At 51.3% G+C, this 16122-nt stretch overlaps 1 protein-coding gene across 9 annotated transcripts in view; it reads right to left on the bottom strand.

Annotated features, from left to right (window-relative positions):
* Positions 1–6389: 6389 nt before the first annotated feature.
* MYOM3 (myomesin 3) overlaps positions 6390–16122 on the bottom strand; it is a 50489-nt gene continuing 40756 nt past the window's right edge. For 3 of the 9 annotated variants that reach the window (XM_081574439.1, XM_081574440.1, XM_081574441.1), the window contains 9 exons: positions 15379–15489; positions 13155–13242; positions 12619–12657; positions 12248–12356; positions 10944–11107; positions 10657–10693; positions 10452–10474; positions 8845–8900; positions 6390–7874 (listed from right to left, as the gene is read on the bottom strand). In XM_081574439.1, the coding sequence (XP_081430565.1) occupies positions 7614–7874; positions 8845–8900; positions 10452–10474; positions 10657–10693; positions 10944–11107; positions 12248–12356; positions 12619–12657; positions 13155–13242; positions 15379–15489 (888 nt within the window). In that variant the 3' untranslated portion in view covers positions 6390–7613. Of the gene's footprint in view, positions 7875–8844; positions 8901–10451; positions 10475–10628; positions 10694–10943; positions 11108–12247; positions 12357–12618; positions 12658–13154; positions 13243–15378; positions 15490–16122 lie in introns of all 9 variants that reach the window. The other 6 variants (XR_014078224.1, XR_014078225.1, XR_014078227.1 and 3 more) reach the window with 2 other exon arrangements.

The following is a 16122-nucleotide window of genomic DNA, read 5'->3' as shown; positions in this document are numbered from 1 at the left end:
TGTTAAGACTGGTAGGAAATACATCAAAGACATATTAACAAGTTGTATGTGAATTTTAGCTCAAAGGATTGGAAAACTTGACTTATGGTGCCTTTTCACTCATAAGTTTTCTGGGGATCTGAGGATCTGGCATCAGCAGCTTGGTGATGTTGGGCTGGCACCTCTGCAATCCTCCTTTCTTTATGGTCACAAAATGGCTGTCTCAGCTCCAGGCATCGTGTCTGCATCTGAGGCAGGAAGGAGGAAGGGGAGTAGTGTGGTGTCTGCAGCGTCTGTCTCCTCCATCAGGAGCATGAAGACCCTACCACAGGGTCCCAGCAGATTTCTCTTTAGGTCTCTTTGACCAGAACTGTGTCCCATGGCTGCTCTCAGCTACAAAGGAGCCTGAGAAAGTAAATATTTCACTTCCCAGTCTCTAGAGTGGAGGTGGCAGTGGAGAAGAGGTGAGAATATCTGTTAGGCTAGCTGTTAAAAAGCTATTCCATTGTACTTATTTCTGGTTGGTGGATTTATGGATTTATTTTTACAAATTTTTTTGAATTATAGTTGATTCGCAATGATGTGTTAATTTCTGCTCTATAGCAAAGCGATTCAGTTATACAAATATATTTTGTTTTTCATATTCTTTCCCATATGTTTCATCACAGGACATTTAACATAGTTCCCTGTGCTATACAGTAGGACCTTGGTGTTAATCCATCCTACATATAATAGTTTGCATCTGCTGGTCCCAAACTCCCAGCCTCCACCGGCAACCACGAGTCTATTGCGCTTATGGATATTTGTGCTTTTCTTCTTGGTTCCTTTCTGTCTTGTCCAATTTTTCTGCAACAACCATTTATCATTCCTATCATTGGAAGGATACAACAGATGCTACTTTAAAAATTCCCTGTGATGTTGTGGGCTCTTGTCTCTGGAAGTGTCCGTACTGTCACCAGTCAGAAAAGTGCAGAAGGAACTGTTGAATTCTGTGGGAGCTGGATCAGCCCCTCTATCTTCCCCAGCAACTGTGACTGCAGGGAGTGGGTGGGTGGGGAAATATGCCATTTATTTCGATCCTCTCAGGCTCCACGCTAGTTACTCGGCAAGCATCCCCTCATTTAATTCTCACAGCAGCCCTCCTTTACAGACGAGATACAGAAACTTTAAATGACTTAATTAAGCCCCACACATCAAGTGAAGCAAAACTGGATCTCAGATTATAAGCACCAAGCTTTAATTCTGTATATTCTTGCCACATGGTAAGCTCAGCCAAGCTTGTGCTGAATGAATGCAGAGTCAACGGGATCACTGGGATATGTAATCTTTTAAAAAACACTATAGTCATGACTTGATCATTATTTCTTGCAGGACACCTACATTACCAAATTTTAATTCGTGTGATTGAAAAAGAGCAGGCTGTATAAAGTGCCTGCCAGAGACCAACGGCTATGCTCACTCACCTGTGTCTAATGTCCTTGACAATTAGACACCTTGTGTTTAATTGCTGGATAAATGACTCATATGACTCCAGATGAAAAGATGGCCAAGGGTTTGTTTCTTGTGGAATCTTTAACATTTTTTTTATTATGAAAAAATTCTAAATAAGTGCAAAAGTAGAGAGCATGGTACCCATGTACCCACTACCCATTTCAAGAATTATCAGTATTTTTCTTTTTCATTTATTTATTTCCCTTTATTCCTCTGAAGTTTTGTGTTTTTTTTTTTAAACTGGAGTATTTTAAAGCAAACCCAAAGGCTCCTTTCACCACGAACATTTCTATAATTGGAATGAAAAGGCTCTTGTGTGGCCCTGTGTTTCTCTTTCTTTAGATCTGTTAGGACAGGAAGCAGTGCTAGAAAAAGTCAGCCCTGGGGGCGCAAGGGCTTCTGGGAGGCCCAGGAGAGGAGGGGCACATTCCTTGCAGGCTGTGCAATTCGTTTTGCTCTCAAGCCAGGGCCCTTCTTGGCTGAAACTCCTCCTGCCTCAGAATCGAAACTTTTCTCAAACGCTCAAAATAAACTATCTGGCTTCCTCTAGCTAGAGACATCTGGGGAGTGTGGCTTCTGAAACTATTTTTGGCTTGCAAATGTCACCCAAGTTGCTTGAAGTGCTTGGAAGTTTTAAGGTATTGAAAGCATCTGATGAGCAGTGGCTGAGGCCCAGTGGGGAGAGGTTAATTATTACACAGGCCAGGCATTTTTCCCACCAGGGTTCTTGCTTCTCAAGCGCTTCCTGTTTACGGCTCTCAGTTCTTCAGACCAAGGATCAACGCCCAGGGTTGGTGTGTGAAAGGTGGCATCATGGGTGTGGGGGAGGGGGCTGCTGGGGTGATAAAGGGGGAACCGACTGGCTGGCGGGCCTTCCTTCAACCTGTGTCCAGTCTGGTTCCCTGGAAGCCCAACATGCCTGGAGATCAATGGAGGGTTCCTGGAGAATGCTGGCACCATATGTTTGCTGGTGGGCTTTGCCAGATGGGCTTCCCTGGTGGCTCAGTCTCTAAAGAATCTGCCTGCAAGGCTGGAGGCTGGGGTTCAATCCCTGGGTTGGGAAGATCTCCTGGAGAAGGGAATGGCAATCCACTCCAGTATTCTTGCCTGGAGAATTCCATGGACAGAGGAGTCAGGCAAGCTGCAGTCCATCAGGTTGCAAAGAGTCGGACACGACTGAGCGACTTAACACACAGATAAGAGACAAAAGCTCCTAAATTTCTAAGGCCCGAAGGTGTTACCAAACCAAACTTGAGTCCCCTCGCCAGGGAGTGGTAGAGCCAATCTATCGACAGAGGAATATGATGAAGGAAAAGGCAGCATTTATTGTAAAGGCATACAGGTGGCTCGTGCTCTAAAACCCTGAGCCCCCTGAAGGGTTTCAGCAAACCTTTTTTTAAAGGTGAGGTGAGGGAGGGGCATCCCAGGGTGTGGGGTGCACTCATGCACAATTCTCTGACTGGTTGAAGGTGCTCAGTCTTTAGGCACTCGAGGGTCTGTGAGCTATGTACTCATGATCATCACGTAGTCAATTTTTTCCCATTTGGTTGTGGTTTTAGTATCTGAAAAACTCAGGAAATATGCATCAGAATACTGTTATCTAGGTACTTCAGAGAGGAGCTAATGCAGAGGATATGGGCGAGGGATCTGTCCTGGGAAGGCTCCATAGGGTTTTGCTAGGTTACAAGGGTCCCAGGGATCAGGCTGAACCCAACTGAGATGCTTCCCAGGATGAGCCAGTAAAAGAATAACACAAGGAGCAAGCGGGAACTGTCGCTGTGGAAGAATCAGAGGGTCCAGAGAGTGGGATGCTGGAAGTAACCCAGGCTGGGGGCAGCAGGGGAGGTTCTCGGGGACAGGTTGAGGAGAGGAGGATAAAGTCAAAGCCAGTGGTTCAGGCTGCAGAATATGAGAGAGGTGAAGCTGGGGTGCCTGGGTTTGTTGAATGATGGGGTGTCGCCACCACCTACCCTAGGCTCAGGAAATGTAGAACAGATGGAGATGGAAAGGAACCCATGGGGAGGCCGTCAATTCATAACTCTGAGTTGCTTTGGCTCACACTTCGGACACAAAATGTGTGAGTTTTTTCAACACCAACATCCAGTTCTCCAAGTCTCCAGACGCCAGTTGGGTGCCCTACAGTTCAATTCGGTTCTGACACTGACCACACAGAGGTATAGTCGGACTCCACAGGTTTAAAGGCTCAGTCCCGCAAGGCTGCCCTGCACGTCCATCAGACACCAGTCCCAGGCTGTCACCTGCACTTCTGACCAACTGGGTATAAATCAGGGGTTCCCATGACTCCTTCCTCAGTGGTTAATTTGCAGGAATGGCTCACAAAACTCAGGGAAACATTTTACTAACAGTTTCTGGTTTATTACAAAGGATACGAATGATCAACCTAGATGAAGAGGTCCACAGGGTGGGGGGTAGGGGGCTGGGGAGCTCTCATGCCCTCTCATGTGAACCACCCTCCCAGCACCTCCATTTGTCCACAAACCCAGAAGCCCCCCAAATCTTGACGTTCAGCCATTTTTAATGGAGGTTTCAGCACTTAAGCATGATTCATTAAATCATTGGCCACTGGTGGAGTAACTTAATCTCTAGTCTCTCTCCGCTCTCCAGAGGGCAGTGGAGGTGGCTAGGGGGTTGAAAGTTCCAACCCTCTAGTCCTACCTTGATCTCTCTGGTGACCAGCTCCCATCCTGAAGCTATCTAAGGGCTCCCAGTCACCAACCATCTCATCAGCATACTAAAGACCCTCTTTCGTCTGAAGATCCGTCTGGAGACCCCACCCTGGAGATCCCAAGGGTTCAGGAGCTATATATTCCAAACCAAGAACAAAGACCAGACAGAAAGTTTTTTTTTAAATTTTATCACAATATTCTTTAGCAAGGCCCTTTCTCCCACCTCGTAGCTCAGTGGTTAAAGAGTCTGACTGCAATGCAGGAGTCTTGGGTTCGATCCCTGGGTTGGGAAGATCCTTTGGAGAAGGAAATGGCAACCCACTCCAGTATTTTTGCCTGGAGAATCCCATGGATAGAGGAGCCTGGTGGGCTACAGTCTATGGGGTTGCAAGAGTCGGACACGATTGAGCGACTAAGCATGCGCAGTGTTGTAGTCCTATTTCTCCCGCCTGAGTGGTACTTGAGGTTTACTTGGGATTAAGTGGGAGGAGCTGAGACAGAGAACAACGAAAGGTCCTAGGGACCTCCATCCCCACTGCCCTACCCTTGACCTTCCCTGTCCGCAGTCCTCCTAGTGGGGGCCCAATGGAAACAATGGCTGAGCCTGGCTTCCGTAGAAGGAAGAGCAGAGGAAAGAGAGCAGAGCGAACAAGGACAATGAGGACCCCGGTCTTCAGCAAGATTGCTCCAGGAGGCAGGGCACCCCATCCAAGGAGACGGGACAAAGACAAACTGTCCACATGCAGCACAGCAAGGACCAACTCCGGCTCCCAAACTGGCTTGTCACCAAATCGAGGAGCTCCCAACATCTCCCGTGTAACGACGCACTGCTTCTTAGGCTGCGAAACCCCTCCCCACCAACAGGGGGCGATCACACCATGTTCCATCAGGGCCAACAGGCAGGTGCTTCTCCGGCAAGAACATGACAAATTGCTGTGGATACTTCTAATGCCTCCTGCTTCCCCGTGGAGAAAATTTTTACTGTTCTGGACACTGGGGCCAAGAAGGCACCTCCATTTATCCACCTGTTCACTGATCTGCTCACTCAGCACTTTGGCGATTCTCAGGGGTTTAGTGAGAACTACAGCAAGAGTTCACCTCTGGGCTCTGGACTCTGTGCTGAAGTGAAAGTCGCCCAGCCGTGTGGAACCCTTTACGACCCCATGGACTATAGAGTCCATGGAATTCTCCAGGCCAGAATACTGGAGTGGATAGCCTTTCCCTTCTCCAGGGGATCTTCCCAACTCAGGGATCGAACCCAGGTCTCCCACATTGCAGGCAATTCTTTAGCAGCTAAGCCACAAGGGAAGCCCCTGGATTCTGTGTACCCCTCTGCACTGATCATGGGCAGTGTAGCAGAGCAGAATGTCCTCCGAACCAGGACCCAGGGACTCTGGTTCTTGTCCCAACTCTGTCATGTACCACTTTGGTTCTCAACTGTCATGTCTGTAAAAAGGGGGCCAATGACGATGTTCCATTGGATCTGATGAGCACTGAGACATGAGAATGCTTCATAACCTTCTAAGTGCTGTGCCTATGCGATTTATTGTCACCATCACAGCGTCTGCCTGCCTCCCTGTGTTGGGGCGATGATCATACAAAGAAGAGGTGCTCTGTGTGAAGATGAAGGACCTACGTCAGCATATGTCAGGCCGCTCTGGTTTTAGGAATAAAGTGCATGGATACTGTGCTTCCCAATTCTTTGAAATTTGAAACATTTATCATGGGCAAATGAAAGAAGCCAAGTCTCTCCTCTGAGATTCCAAGTATGAGACTGGGAGAGTGAGTGAGGCAGGACCTTTTTCTTCATCACATCGTCATCAGAAGAGAAAAGCAAAGGAGAACCAAGTTCTGGGAAATAATCAAAATCTTAGTGTCAGCTGAAAGGGCCTTCAAAAATGATCTTTCAGGTTTGTTTTATGGATGGAAAATCGAGGCCCAGAGAAAGGGAAGAAAAAAATGCCCAAGATCACACAGAGAGATCTTGGCTTCAAGCCTGGCTCTGTTTGCCTCCAAGACCCACTCAGTTCTCCATATTGATCCCCAGCCAGGCACGGCAGGACCCCTGGCCCCCTGCCCCCCATCACCATCACTGAACACCTGGCCTGAGCTGCACCTGTAGCTGCTGGGGGTCTAAGCTACCCATCATGCCTTGATGCGCGTGTAGGTGGTAAATGCAGGAGTGATTCATTTTATCTTTAAATTCAGAAATCAGAGGTGGGTGTTATGTTCTGGTATTGAGAGTATAGATGAGTTTTATTTTCTCCTTCATCCTTTTCAAGGTTATCCAAAATTTTACAACAAACATCTCTAACTTTATAAACGCCCTCCCCTCCCCATCTGATTTTAAACAAGGAGACCCGAGCGTGGTGAAATGCCCAGCTCTGTATTGAGGTCCAGCAAGCAAGGCCAACCAGTATGTGTCCTGCCAGGCAGAGGCCCTGAGCTGGGAGTCCTGAAGGTCTGAACTCTGCAACGTGGTGTCCCAGGCCACCCGGGCGGTATCACCTCCACACCTCACCTTTGCTCTCACCAGCCCCTGCTCCTGAAATCTCCTCCCATGACCATCACCAAATCCCACTCATTTTTTAGGACCTAACAAGCCATTCTGTTAGTTCCATGAAGGTGTTTTAAAGCTCACCTTTCCTAGTTGGGATGAACGCTTGCCTCCCTCCTCTGACCACCAGTGGAACTTTATCTGGACCTTTCAGAATTCCGATCATCTGACTTGTCCTGATCTGTACCCAGGTCTGTCTCTTCTCCTGGGCTGAGGTGCCCTTGAGGGTGGCACCTTATGCATGTTTGTGCTCCCAGTGCCATCCACAAGCTTGGCATATGCTAGACTTCAAATGAATGCTTGCTGAACTTAACTGAAAATACAGTATCCTTAAAGAGGAGTATTGTGATACACCCGTTCATGGCTGGGTGCATTAGCCTCAGCACTGTTGTCATTCAAGGTTGAATTCTACATGGCGGGGAGCTGTCATATTTAGCAGCATTCCTGACTTCTATCTACTAGACGCCAGTGGACACCCCCAGTTGTTACAACCCCAAATTTGGACACTGCCGACTGTTTCCTAGGGGACAAAATTGCCTCCTGTTGAGAACCACTGATATATGATTTCAAGGAGTTTTCATCAAGAATCCCTAGGAGAAGGAATTCCCATTTGATAGATGAAAAAGGAAAGGCTCATGGAGAGTTTAGAGTTGAAACAGTTCAGCACGTAAATCCTCTAGTCCAAGTCCAGTCCTGATCCTGCAATCCTGGAGGCCTCCCAGCACCGCATCTTTGTTTCTCCACTTGGGTGTGCCTACTCCACCCACTCCCATGCCCTGGGTTCTGCCCTGTTCCCCCCCTGCAGTCTCACCCCAGTGGCCTGTGCCAGGCTGTGACCCACTGGTTGACCCTCCTAGTCTAACGCAGACTAGACCTCAGGCTGTGGTTGAATCCGACCATCACATCTTCAGGATCTTTTCCTCCTCCCCATGCTTGAACACACTGATGGTGACCTGGCCTGTCTCAGACCCGTACTTGTTCTTGACGAAGACACCATAGCGCCCACTGTCCTCACTTTTGACCCTCTCGATGGTGATGGTGACCTCTGTCCCCTTCACCTCCATGCGGTAGCGGTCCAGGAAGGTGACGGGCTGGTCATTCTTCAGCCAGTAGATTTCAGGGGCAGGATCTCCTGAGACGACGCAGGTCAGGCACAGGGTCTGTTTGTAAAGACAGGAAAGGGACAGTCAGTCTCACCCTCTGGGACCAATCCTTGGCATCACCTTCACGCTCCCAGGGAGCTCCCAGTACAAGTTAATTATGTGTGCTTTATTGTAACCCATAAAGTAATAACATGAAAGGGAGACATTTTACTGCAGCCCCACATCCTCCACTCTCAACTTTATTCTAGAGGAATGCTTGCTAGAATTTCAGATCTTTATAACTTGAGCAGTGACCTGCCCTAGAGTGGCCTGGACTTTGCTTTATTGCTTTCTGTTGTACATTTCATTATCATTTTACCAGGCACATAAGCCTAGATGGCCTTAACATAAAGATTTTAAGAAGTGAGTTTGCAGATGCTCAGGAGAGCAGGTCTCAGTGCAGAGCACTGTAGTGTAACGGGCAAATACCCAGAGTCTGGAGCTGGGCTGTTTGGCTGTGACTCCCAGCTCTGTTCCTTTAAGCCGTGTGACCTTAGGTAAGTCCTTTAACCTCTTTGGGCCTCAGTTCCCTCAGCTCTAAAGGGTGACTAGTAATAACACACTATTCCATGTGGTTGCCTCCATGGTTAAAAAATGGAACAGTGCCTGGTACAAGGTGGGCAACAGGAAGATGTGAGCTGTTCTTTTCTAGAATATTAGACTTGCATAATTTCAGTCCGGAAAGGCCTTTTTAGGGCTCATCGAGTCGAACTCCTGCGGAAACTGAAGTTCACAGAGAGAAGCCCGTGACCCCCAGGGCCCCCTGGAGAGATGGGGTGAAGCTGGGGCCAGCACTCCTCCAGGCCTCACACCATCCGCGTGACCAACGGGGGGCGGCCGCTAAGCGGGGGTGGCAGCTAAGCCGGTCTGGGGGAACCAGCCCCGCCGGCTCTGGGATCCCCAGTGACCTGTGGTTTTGTGCTCTTTGATGGATGCGGGAGGGAGCCCAGGGTGGGACTGCTGGCTGTGGGCCGGGGACTGTCAATACCTTATCTTCCATGATCGTGGCCACATCCGGCAGCCCCCTCACCACTTTGGCACGATCTGGAAGGGAAAAAAATGAGACACCCCCCCGCCCCCAAGATGAACGTTTACCTAGAGTTGTGGTTTATTTTTCAGCAATGCTTCTTTTCCTATTGGCATTGTTTGGGGTGGACATCTTTAACCTTGTATTATGTTATTTCCTTGCCTTTACAAACAGAAGACAGAGGACATAATGTTTCTATCATTGCCTTGAGGTTAATATCATGGTCGGTGGTACCTGGAGGTGATAGTGAGGTGCCCTTCCCCTTGAGAACTGGGAGAGAAGGTGAAGAAGATTGCTCTGAGCCTTAAACTGGCAGAGTGCACAGAACAGGTGTGACGATCCAGCTAAGGGAGGGAACAGGAGGGAAGCTTTTGGGACACTGATTCTGGTCAAGGGAGGGGACCTGGTGGCCCCGGTGGTTGGGCAGGAAGAGAAGGTGGCTGTAAATCACTAAGCAGAAAGCCAACATATTCCTCATGCTGAAATCAAGGCTGTGGGAACGGACCCTGGATCACGATCAGGGATATGCAAAGAACCTGAAGCGGTTGGTGTCTGCAATGGATGTAGGGGAGAAGAACCCTGGATCAGGGTTGTAGGGAGGGGGAGAGATGGACCTTCATGTGGGCATAATGTTCACCAGGCAACAGTCCACCTCCCTAGACTCTGGACTTCACGAGTCCCGGTGACCACAAATGGTGAGTGCAGGCTCCTGCTGTTAGGGTCCCGGAGTGGGTGTCCTGTCCTGTGACTCAGAATCCCAGGTTGGGTTGTGGGATGGAAGTAATTAAACAGAGATGTGATGGGCTGAGGCGGGTCTTCAGCCTCTGGTCCTCTCACCCAGGTGGGCCACCCCTGTGAGGACTCCTCACTGCCTGTAGACCCCCGATGACCGACCCCTTCCAGATTTCAGTTACGAACAGCCTGCACTTCCTGCCAAGTGGGGACATTCGGGAACAAGAAGCCACATAGGGTTAATCCCTCCTCCTGACACATGACCGCAAATGGTCGGTTTCCTTTCTCAGGTTGTCCGGAGCTGCTTTGCTCTGCTGCTTGGGGTCTTTCCCTCTTGCAAAGTCCCATAGTGACTGCTGGGTCAGTGGAACCAGCAAGCCAGCCTGGAGGTGGTTTAGCACTGGCTGTGGGGACCTGATGAAACTCCAGCACATGGACTTGGTAGTGCCCCTGGACAGCTCAGAGGCTGTGTCCTGGGTTAGCTGAGACCCTAGTGCACTGACAGCCAGAACCACCTTCAGCTTTAAAGTTGTCCCCTCCCAGGCCTTGATCAGAAAGACCAGTGCACCCTCAGTCCCGTCCAGCCCTGCCTTCAGAGTCCCTCTGACATCAGCCGAGTGGATGCTGGGCGCATCCACGGTCTCAGGTATCCTCAGACTCCTTTTCCGCCTGGCTTCATGGTGCCGCTACCGCCTGGGTCTCCTGGCAGCTCTGCGACAGCCCAGAGCCACAGAGCCGGGCAACTGGGGCTCCAGCTGCCTTGCCAGGAGCTGTGAGCGGTTGGGAAGTCGCCCCCACCTCAGAAAAGGAAACCACGGAAATATGGCTGGACTTACTCTTCTCGATGATGGCCAAGGCTCTGAAAAACAGAAATGGGAAAAGGGCTTGGGGTTCCAACTGTTAAAGGGCATTCCTGCCCGTGGTTGGGGGAGGGGTGGTAGGGGAAGGTGGATCCAGCCAGCTGCACCTCCCAGGAAGGGTCCTGTGTGCGTGCACCCAGGGGCCTTGATCACACTGGGAAACGCCGCCGAGGGAACTTACTTCAGTCTCTGGTGCTCAGCCATGGCATCCTCAAAAGCTATGAGAAGGAAAAGGGGGATAGCTGCGTCAGAGCATCCCCCCTACCCCCCTCTGTTCCATCCCCCTGACCTTTGCAACCAGCAGGATCAGAGCTCAGCTGTGACTGTTCCTCCTCTCTGTTCCAGCATTCTCTTGGGGGCAGTGCTAGGATTGGGTGGGGAGATGGGAGTACCCCTCCCACCCCTCACCAAAGACTGTGGGGTTTTCTAAACAGGTTTCCCCCAAGGACAGATGGGTGGAGAGATCACCTTGCCCTGAGAGATCGGCCGAGAGCTGCCGGACTTCCTTCCCAGCCGTGATCTCCAGGATGTATTTGCCCTTGTCTGAGTCCTTGGGGTCCAGGATATGGAGCCAGATCTCATCCAGGGTGGTACCAGCCCTCAACCGATCGCCACTCTCCAGGCGTTTCTCTCTGAATGTGAGGGCAAAGAAATGGTTAACAGGGCTGTGCCCAGGACAAGCTGGCTGCCTGCCCAGCTGTAGGCACTCCTGCCCCAGACTCCTCTCCTGGCGTTTGGTTTCCAGATGTGTGGGCTGAACATGGTGACCATCCATGAGACGTTCGATAAGTGTCTACCCACTCATCTATTCATCATTCATCAAAGCTTGCGCCAGTGCCGAGTCTCTGTTTGCGGCATGTCCTGCAAGCTGGGACCTTGAGAAAATGGTGCCCCAGGATCAGTGGCCACCTCCCCCGACCCCACCCATGGGAGCCACTTCCTCACCTCATCCTTCTCCTCATCTTAAAAACCTCCCAGGATCTCCTCCCACGATAACTGGCCCCAAGCTCTTACAAACTGTATACACTCCCTTCCTTCTTTACTTAAATTTCATACCTAAAGACACCTGACTCACACCCCCAGTGTCATGTTGCAAAAGTGACACTTCTGGGCTTAGTCACGGGGCTCAGAGACTCTGGAGAAAGAGCTTTATTGTTCTGAAATTCAAGTTTGCCTTGGTCTCACTCATATGACAAGTTTGACTAAGTCAGTCTAGCCTCTTCCCTAGAATGGGTGCAGTAATGTCTGCTCCACGAGGCTGAGGTATGCATGTAAGAAGCACTGGGAAAATTCTGCTCCCAACCTCTCTGGGGTCACTTAGCTCTGGCTGAGTCCCTGATACCTGGTCCTGCCTTCAACTTCAAGCCCTGGCCCTACGTTAGCTGTCAGCCTCCCAGGTCCCTCTGCCTGCCTGTCTCCCCTCAGCCTGGCTTCCTGAGTGTGCTGAGGCTGCAGAGACCCACAAGGGCACCATGACCCACTTGACCACCTGGCTTTCCTTCCTCCTGAGTCCTTCCCTCCCTCAGTTCCCAGGTGCTGCTCTAAGACAACGGCCCTCCTGTGGCCGTGGAGACACTGGGAAAATGTTCTCAGCACCAGGGTGCCCACCTTCCCTGGGGAGCCTCCCTTCTGCGCCTCTGACAGCTGTCCCCTTCCCAGGCTCCCTCTGTGGACCGAGGTTGGGGGGGTGGTCTCTGCCAAGCCCTCGGGACTGGGCTCGGGGGCGGGTGCTGGCCCCTCCCCCCTGGGACTCCAGGGCAAGGTCGACCTACTTGTGGAACCAGGTGGTCTTCATGTACTTGACATTGTAGTACTTGACCTTGCTGAAGAGCCGGATTCCTTCCTCCGTCCCCTGGATTTTCAGTGGGGTCGCAGAGAGGGCTGGGGGTGGGGGCAGAGGAGAAGGCTGAGTCTTCCCCAAGGCCCTTTGGGCATCACATCTGGGGGTCAGCCAGCATGCCCCTGCTCTGGGGTGCGGTGGGGGGAAGGCAAGTGTGGTCATGGGGTAGGAATGTCTCCCACACGTCTCTGAGGTTTTGAGTCTAAACCCACCCCCTGCCCCCTCGGCAGCCAAGGATGCCCCCCTGGAGGCTATGTGGCATCAGGGCAGGGCTGGGCAAAGAGGGGTGGGGGGTTTGCTTACCACCGATCCTGCCCAGCTCAGTGAAGATGGCATCCAGGGCTGGAGGGAGAAGAGGGAATGGTCAGCTGATGTGGGGGGCTCCCCGAGGGACGTACCAGGGTGGACTCAGCCTTGGAAAAGGCTGGTCGAGCTTATGAGCAGCTCTTGGGACACAGGCGTAGGGGCTAGGAGGGGACCCAGGTCACTCCATGATGGATGGGGTGGGGCCACACAGATGGAGGACAGATGGGCTGACCTGACAATTTTCCTGCAGGCTGAGCCCACCAGCCTGGTGACAACCCTAGGGCCCTCTGTGGGGCAGAGCAGAGAACCCAGACTCTACATCACGAAGCCTGGGCTCGCTGTGGGGCAGTGCAGTGAGCGTGGGCTCCAGCATCACGCAGGCCAGGCCATGACCCTGACCTGCTGTGCAGCCGTGGGTAGGTCACTTAACCCCCTGGGCCTCAGTGGCCCCCAGTGACATGGGGAGCGCAGACTGCATCTCTTGGTTCAGCGAGAGACCCTCCTGGCCTGTCTCTGACATCGCCAACTCCTACCTTCATCTCTGAGGTCCAGGATGGTATCATCCTCCCCTCGATCATCGGAAACCTCCGCTCTGTAAACGCCCTGGTCCTCTTTGGACAGCTGGAAGGAAGGAGGAGAGAAGGAGGTATTGGCATGGGTTCCAGAAAGAGCAATGGACAGTAAATCAGGAGGCCTAGGCTCCAGGCCTGCCCCTAACTTTCCTCCCGGGGCTCAGTTCACCCCCCTGTGATGGGCAGTCTCTGGCTCCTTCCAGCTCCAGAGCCCTTTGATTCCAAGCTCTTGACTAGTCTGGGCCCGGAGGTGGGGCAGGGAGGCAGATCTGAGGGCAGAAACAGACGCTCCCTCCCCCTTGGGGATTCTGAGTCAGCTGCTCTGAGCAGAGCATAGAGTCCTCCTTGCAGAGCTGGGCTGAGCCGGGGGCACCCTCCACCAGAGCTGCCCTGCTTCTGGGGGGCCCGGGATGGAGGGGTCTCTCCGCATCTCTCAGAAGAGATGTGCTTTCTTTTGCTCAGGACAAGGGGGTCCTTATTGGCACATGCTTGTCAACCTCGAGAAGCCTGGGTCAACACTCAGCAAAGCAAGAACTTGGGCTGTGCTTTGAAAGCAAGGTCAGAGGTCAACTGTGCCCTCTTATTACACAGCATCTCCTCCAAGGGCTGGTGGGGGGTGGGGGGTGGGGGGTGGGGGCGGCGGGACGATATCTGCCTCCTTGACCCTTCAAAGGGCCCCTTGCAACCATCTCCACATAGTGTGCTTTGAGGCAGGATCCGAGGCAGACATATTTCTTTAAAAAAATATTATTTATTTTTAGTTGAAGGATAGTTGCTTTACAATATTGTATTGGTTTCTGCCATACATCAACATGAATCAGCCATAGGTATACATATGCCCCCTCCCTCGTGAACCTCCCACCCATCTCATCCCACTCCTCAAGAAGCATCTCTTAAACCGGGGATCAAAGGACTGAAACCCCAACAGTCCTCTCCTATGTTTCCTCCCCGCTCCTTCAGTGAAGGCTCCAAAGCCCCAGCCACATTCTGTGGAGGGTGATTGGAGAGCCTTTTGGGTCTACTCTTCAGCCTTGTATCTTGGTACTTACACCCCATGAATCTCAGTTTACTCATCTGTAAAATGGTGGCATAAACTTTGCCCTGACCACGTGCTACAGTTTCCATGAGGGTCAAGGGAGATAACTTTTCGGAAGCCAGAAAGTTCTCGCACCAATAGGCCAGATGATTATGACAAGACTCCGTAGCAATTAAGCACCTCCTTGACGCCAAGCCCTGTGGAAGGGCCTGCACTGGGATGACAAAGGCCAACTTGTCATTATTTTGGCTGAGATTTGGGCGAGGACCCTGAAATCATTAGTTCTTTCCTTGTCAGCAAATCTGTGTTTGCGCGTGCTCCTTGGCACACAGACCACAGAAATCAGTGGCAGGGCAGAAAAACATTGAATATTTAAGAATGAGCTTTGTATTTCTATCCTAACCAGGTCACACTCCTCTGAGGGCCATGGGGAGGAAGTGGGTGGGAGAGGTGAGCTCCAGGCCTGCTTTGCTCTGCCCAGAACTGCCTCTCATGGAGACGGTCTTCCTGCCCAGAATCTCAGGCTGCAGTGGCAGGAAGGAATCTCTGAGACAGCATCCTGCCTGACCCTCTCATGTTACAGGTGAAAACTGAGGTCAGAGAGGGACAGTGACTAGCCCAAGGCCACACCGTCGGGGGCAGGGCCAGGACTGGAATCCAACGAAAAGGAAAAATCAGTATGACTGAGCCTGTCTTTATTTACAATTTTGGTATTGTTTTCCCCCAAGGTCTTTTATTTTGGCATTAATTTGATTCTTACTATTGCCTAGAAAGGGCTTCCCTGGTGGCTCAGATGGTAAAGCGTCTGCCTGCAATGCCAGAGACTTGGGTTCGATCCCTGGGTCAGGAAGATCCCCTGGAGAAGGAAATGGCAACCCATTCCAGTACTCTTGCCTGGAAAGTTCCATGGAGAGAGGAGCCTGGTAGGCTACCATCCACGGGGTCGCAAAGAGTCGGACACGACTGAACGACTTTACTTACTTACTTATTGCCTAAAATATTATTTATCTTGATTACTGAGCTTTTTAGTGCCCCCTTAAAGTGCGTGCATGAGGCGAGTGCCTCACTCCCCTCACCTTGGTCCTGACTCCTTGCCCAGTGCTCCTGGCACCAGAACTCCATGAGCTCTCAAGTCAGGGCTGCGCTTACCTCTTCAATGCGGAGAAGCCCTGCTCCAGTCTGCGGGTCGTACTGACCAGCTGGGAACTCTCTCTTCTGGAAGAACCACTGGAAGCGGGTTTCTTTCTTGGTGTTGGTCACCTGAGGAAGGTCAGGAGTGAGAAGACTCTTTCAGGCTTTGTCTTTTAAGTGAAGACCCAGTTCATCAGGACTTTCTTTTACAAAAAACGACTTCCCCCTCCCCCACCCCCACCTTGCTCTCCCCCTACATCTCAGCCAACCCCTTCCTCACACAGTATGCCTTCCCTGATGGCTTCTGGACTCTGGACTTTTGTTAATGATATTCCCTCTGCTTCTTGATCCCTTTTCTACCCTATTTTTCTTTGTAAATACCTGCATTACCTCCTCCAGGAAGCCTTCCTTTCAGCACCCCAGGGTGCTCCCTATCATGAATAATCAGTTTCATGCATGTATCCATCACAATACCAGGTACGCTGTTTTTCACAAGCTCTTGTTTTGGATTGTGGGATCCTGGAGGCCTAAGGAGACCACTTCTTCATTCTTGTAGGCCCAGGGCTTGCAGAGGGCTTTGTTTGCTGAATGGATGCCCTTCTGGGAGTGCGCCCTCCCCTAGTTGTCTGCAAGGCTGCAGGGTGCTGAGAAACAGCAGCACCAGCTCTGGAGTCAGACACACTCGGTTAAACCCCGGCTCCAGGCTCTGCCTCCTACTCCGTGGTCTTAAGCTACTTCCCCACTTGTTTTTTCATCCTAAAG

Source organism: Giraffa tippelskirchi, chromosome 3 (assembly GCF_054371585.1).
Source record: "Giraffa tippelskirchi isolate mGirTip1 chromosome 3, T2T-mGirTip1v1.2.pri, whole genome shotgun sequence".
Taxonomy (NCBI): domain Eukaryota; kingdom Metazoa; phylum Chordata; class Mammalia; order Artiodactyla; family Giraffidae; genus Giraffa; species Giraffa tippelskirchi.
This window is presented reverse-complemented; position numbering and strand designations above follow the sequence as displayed.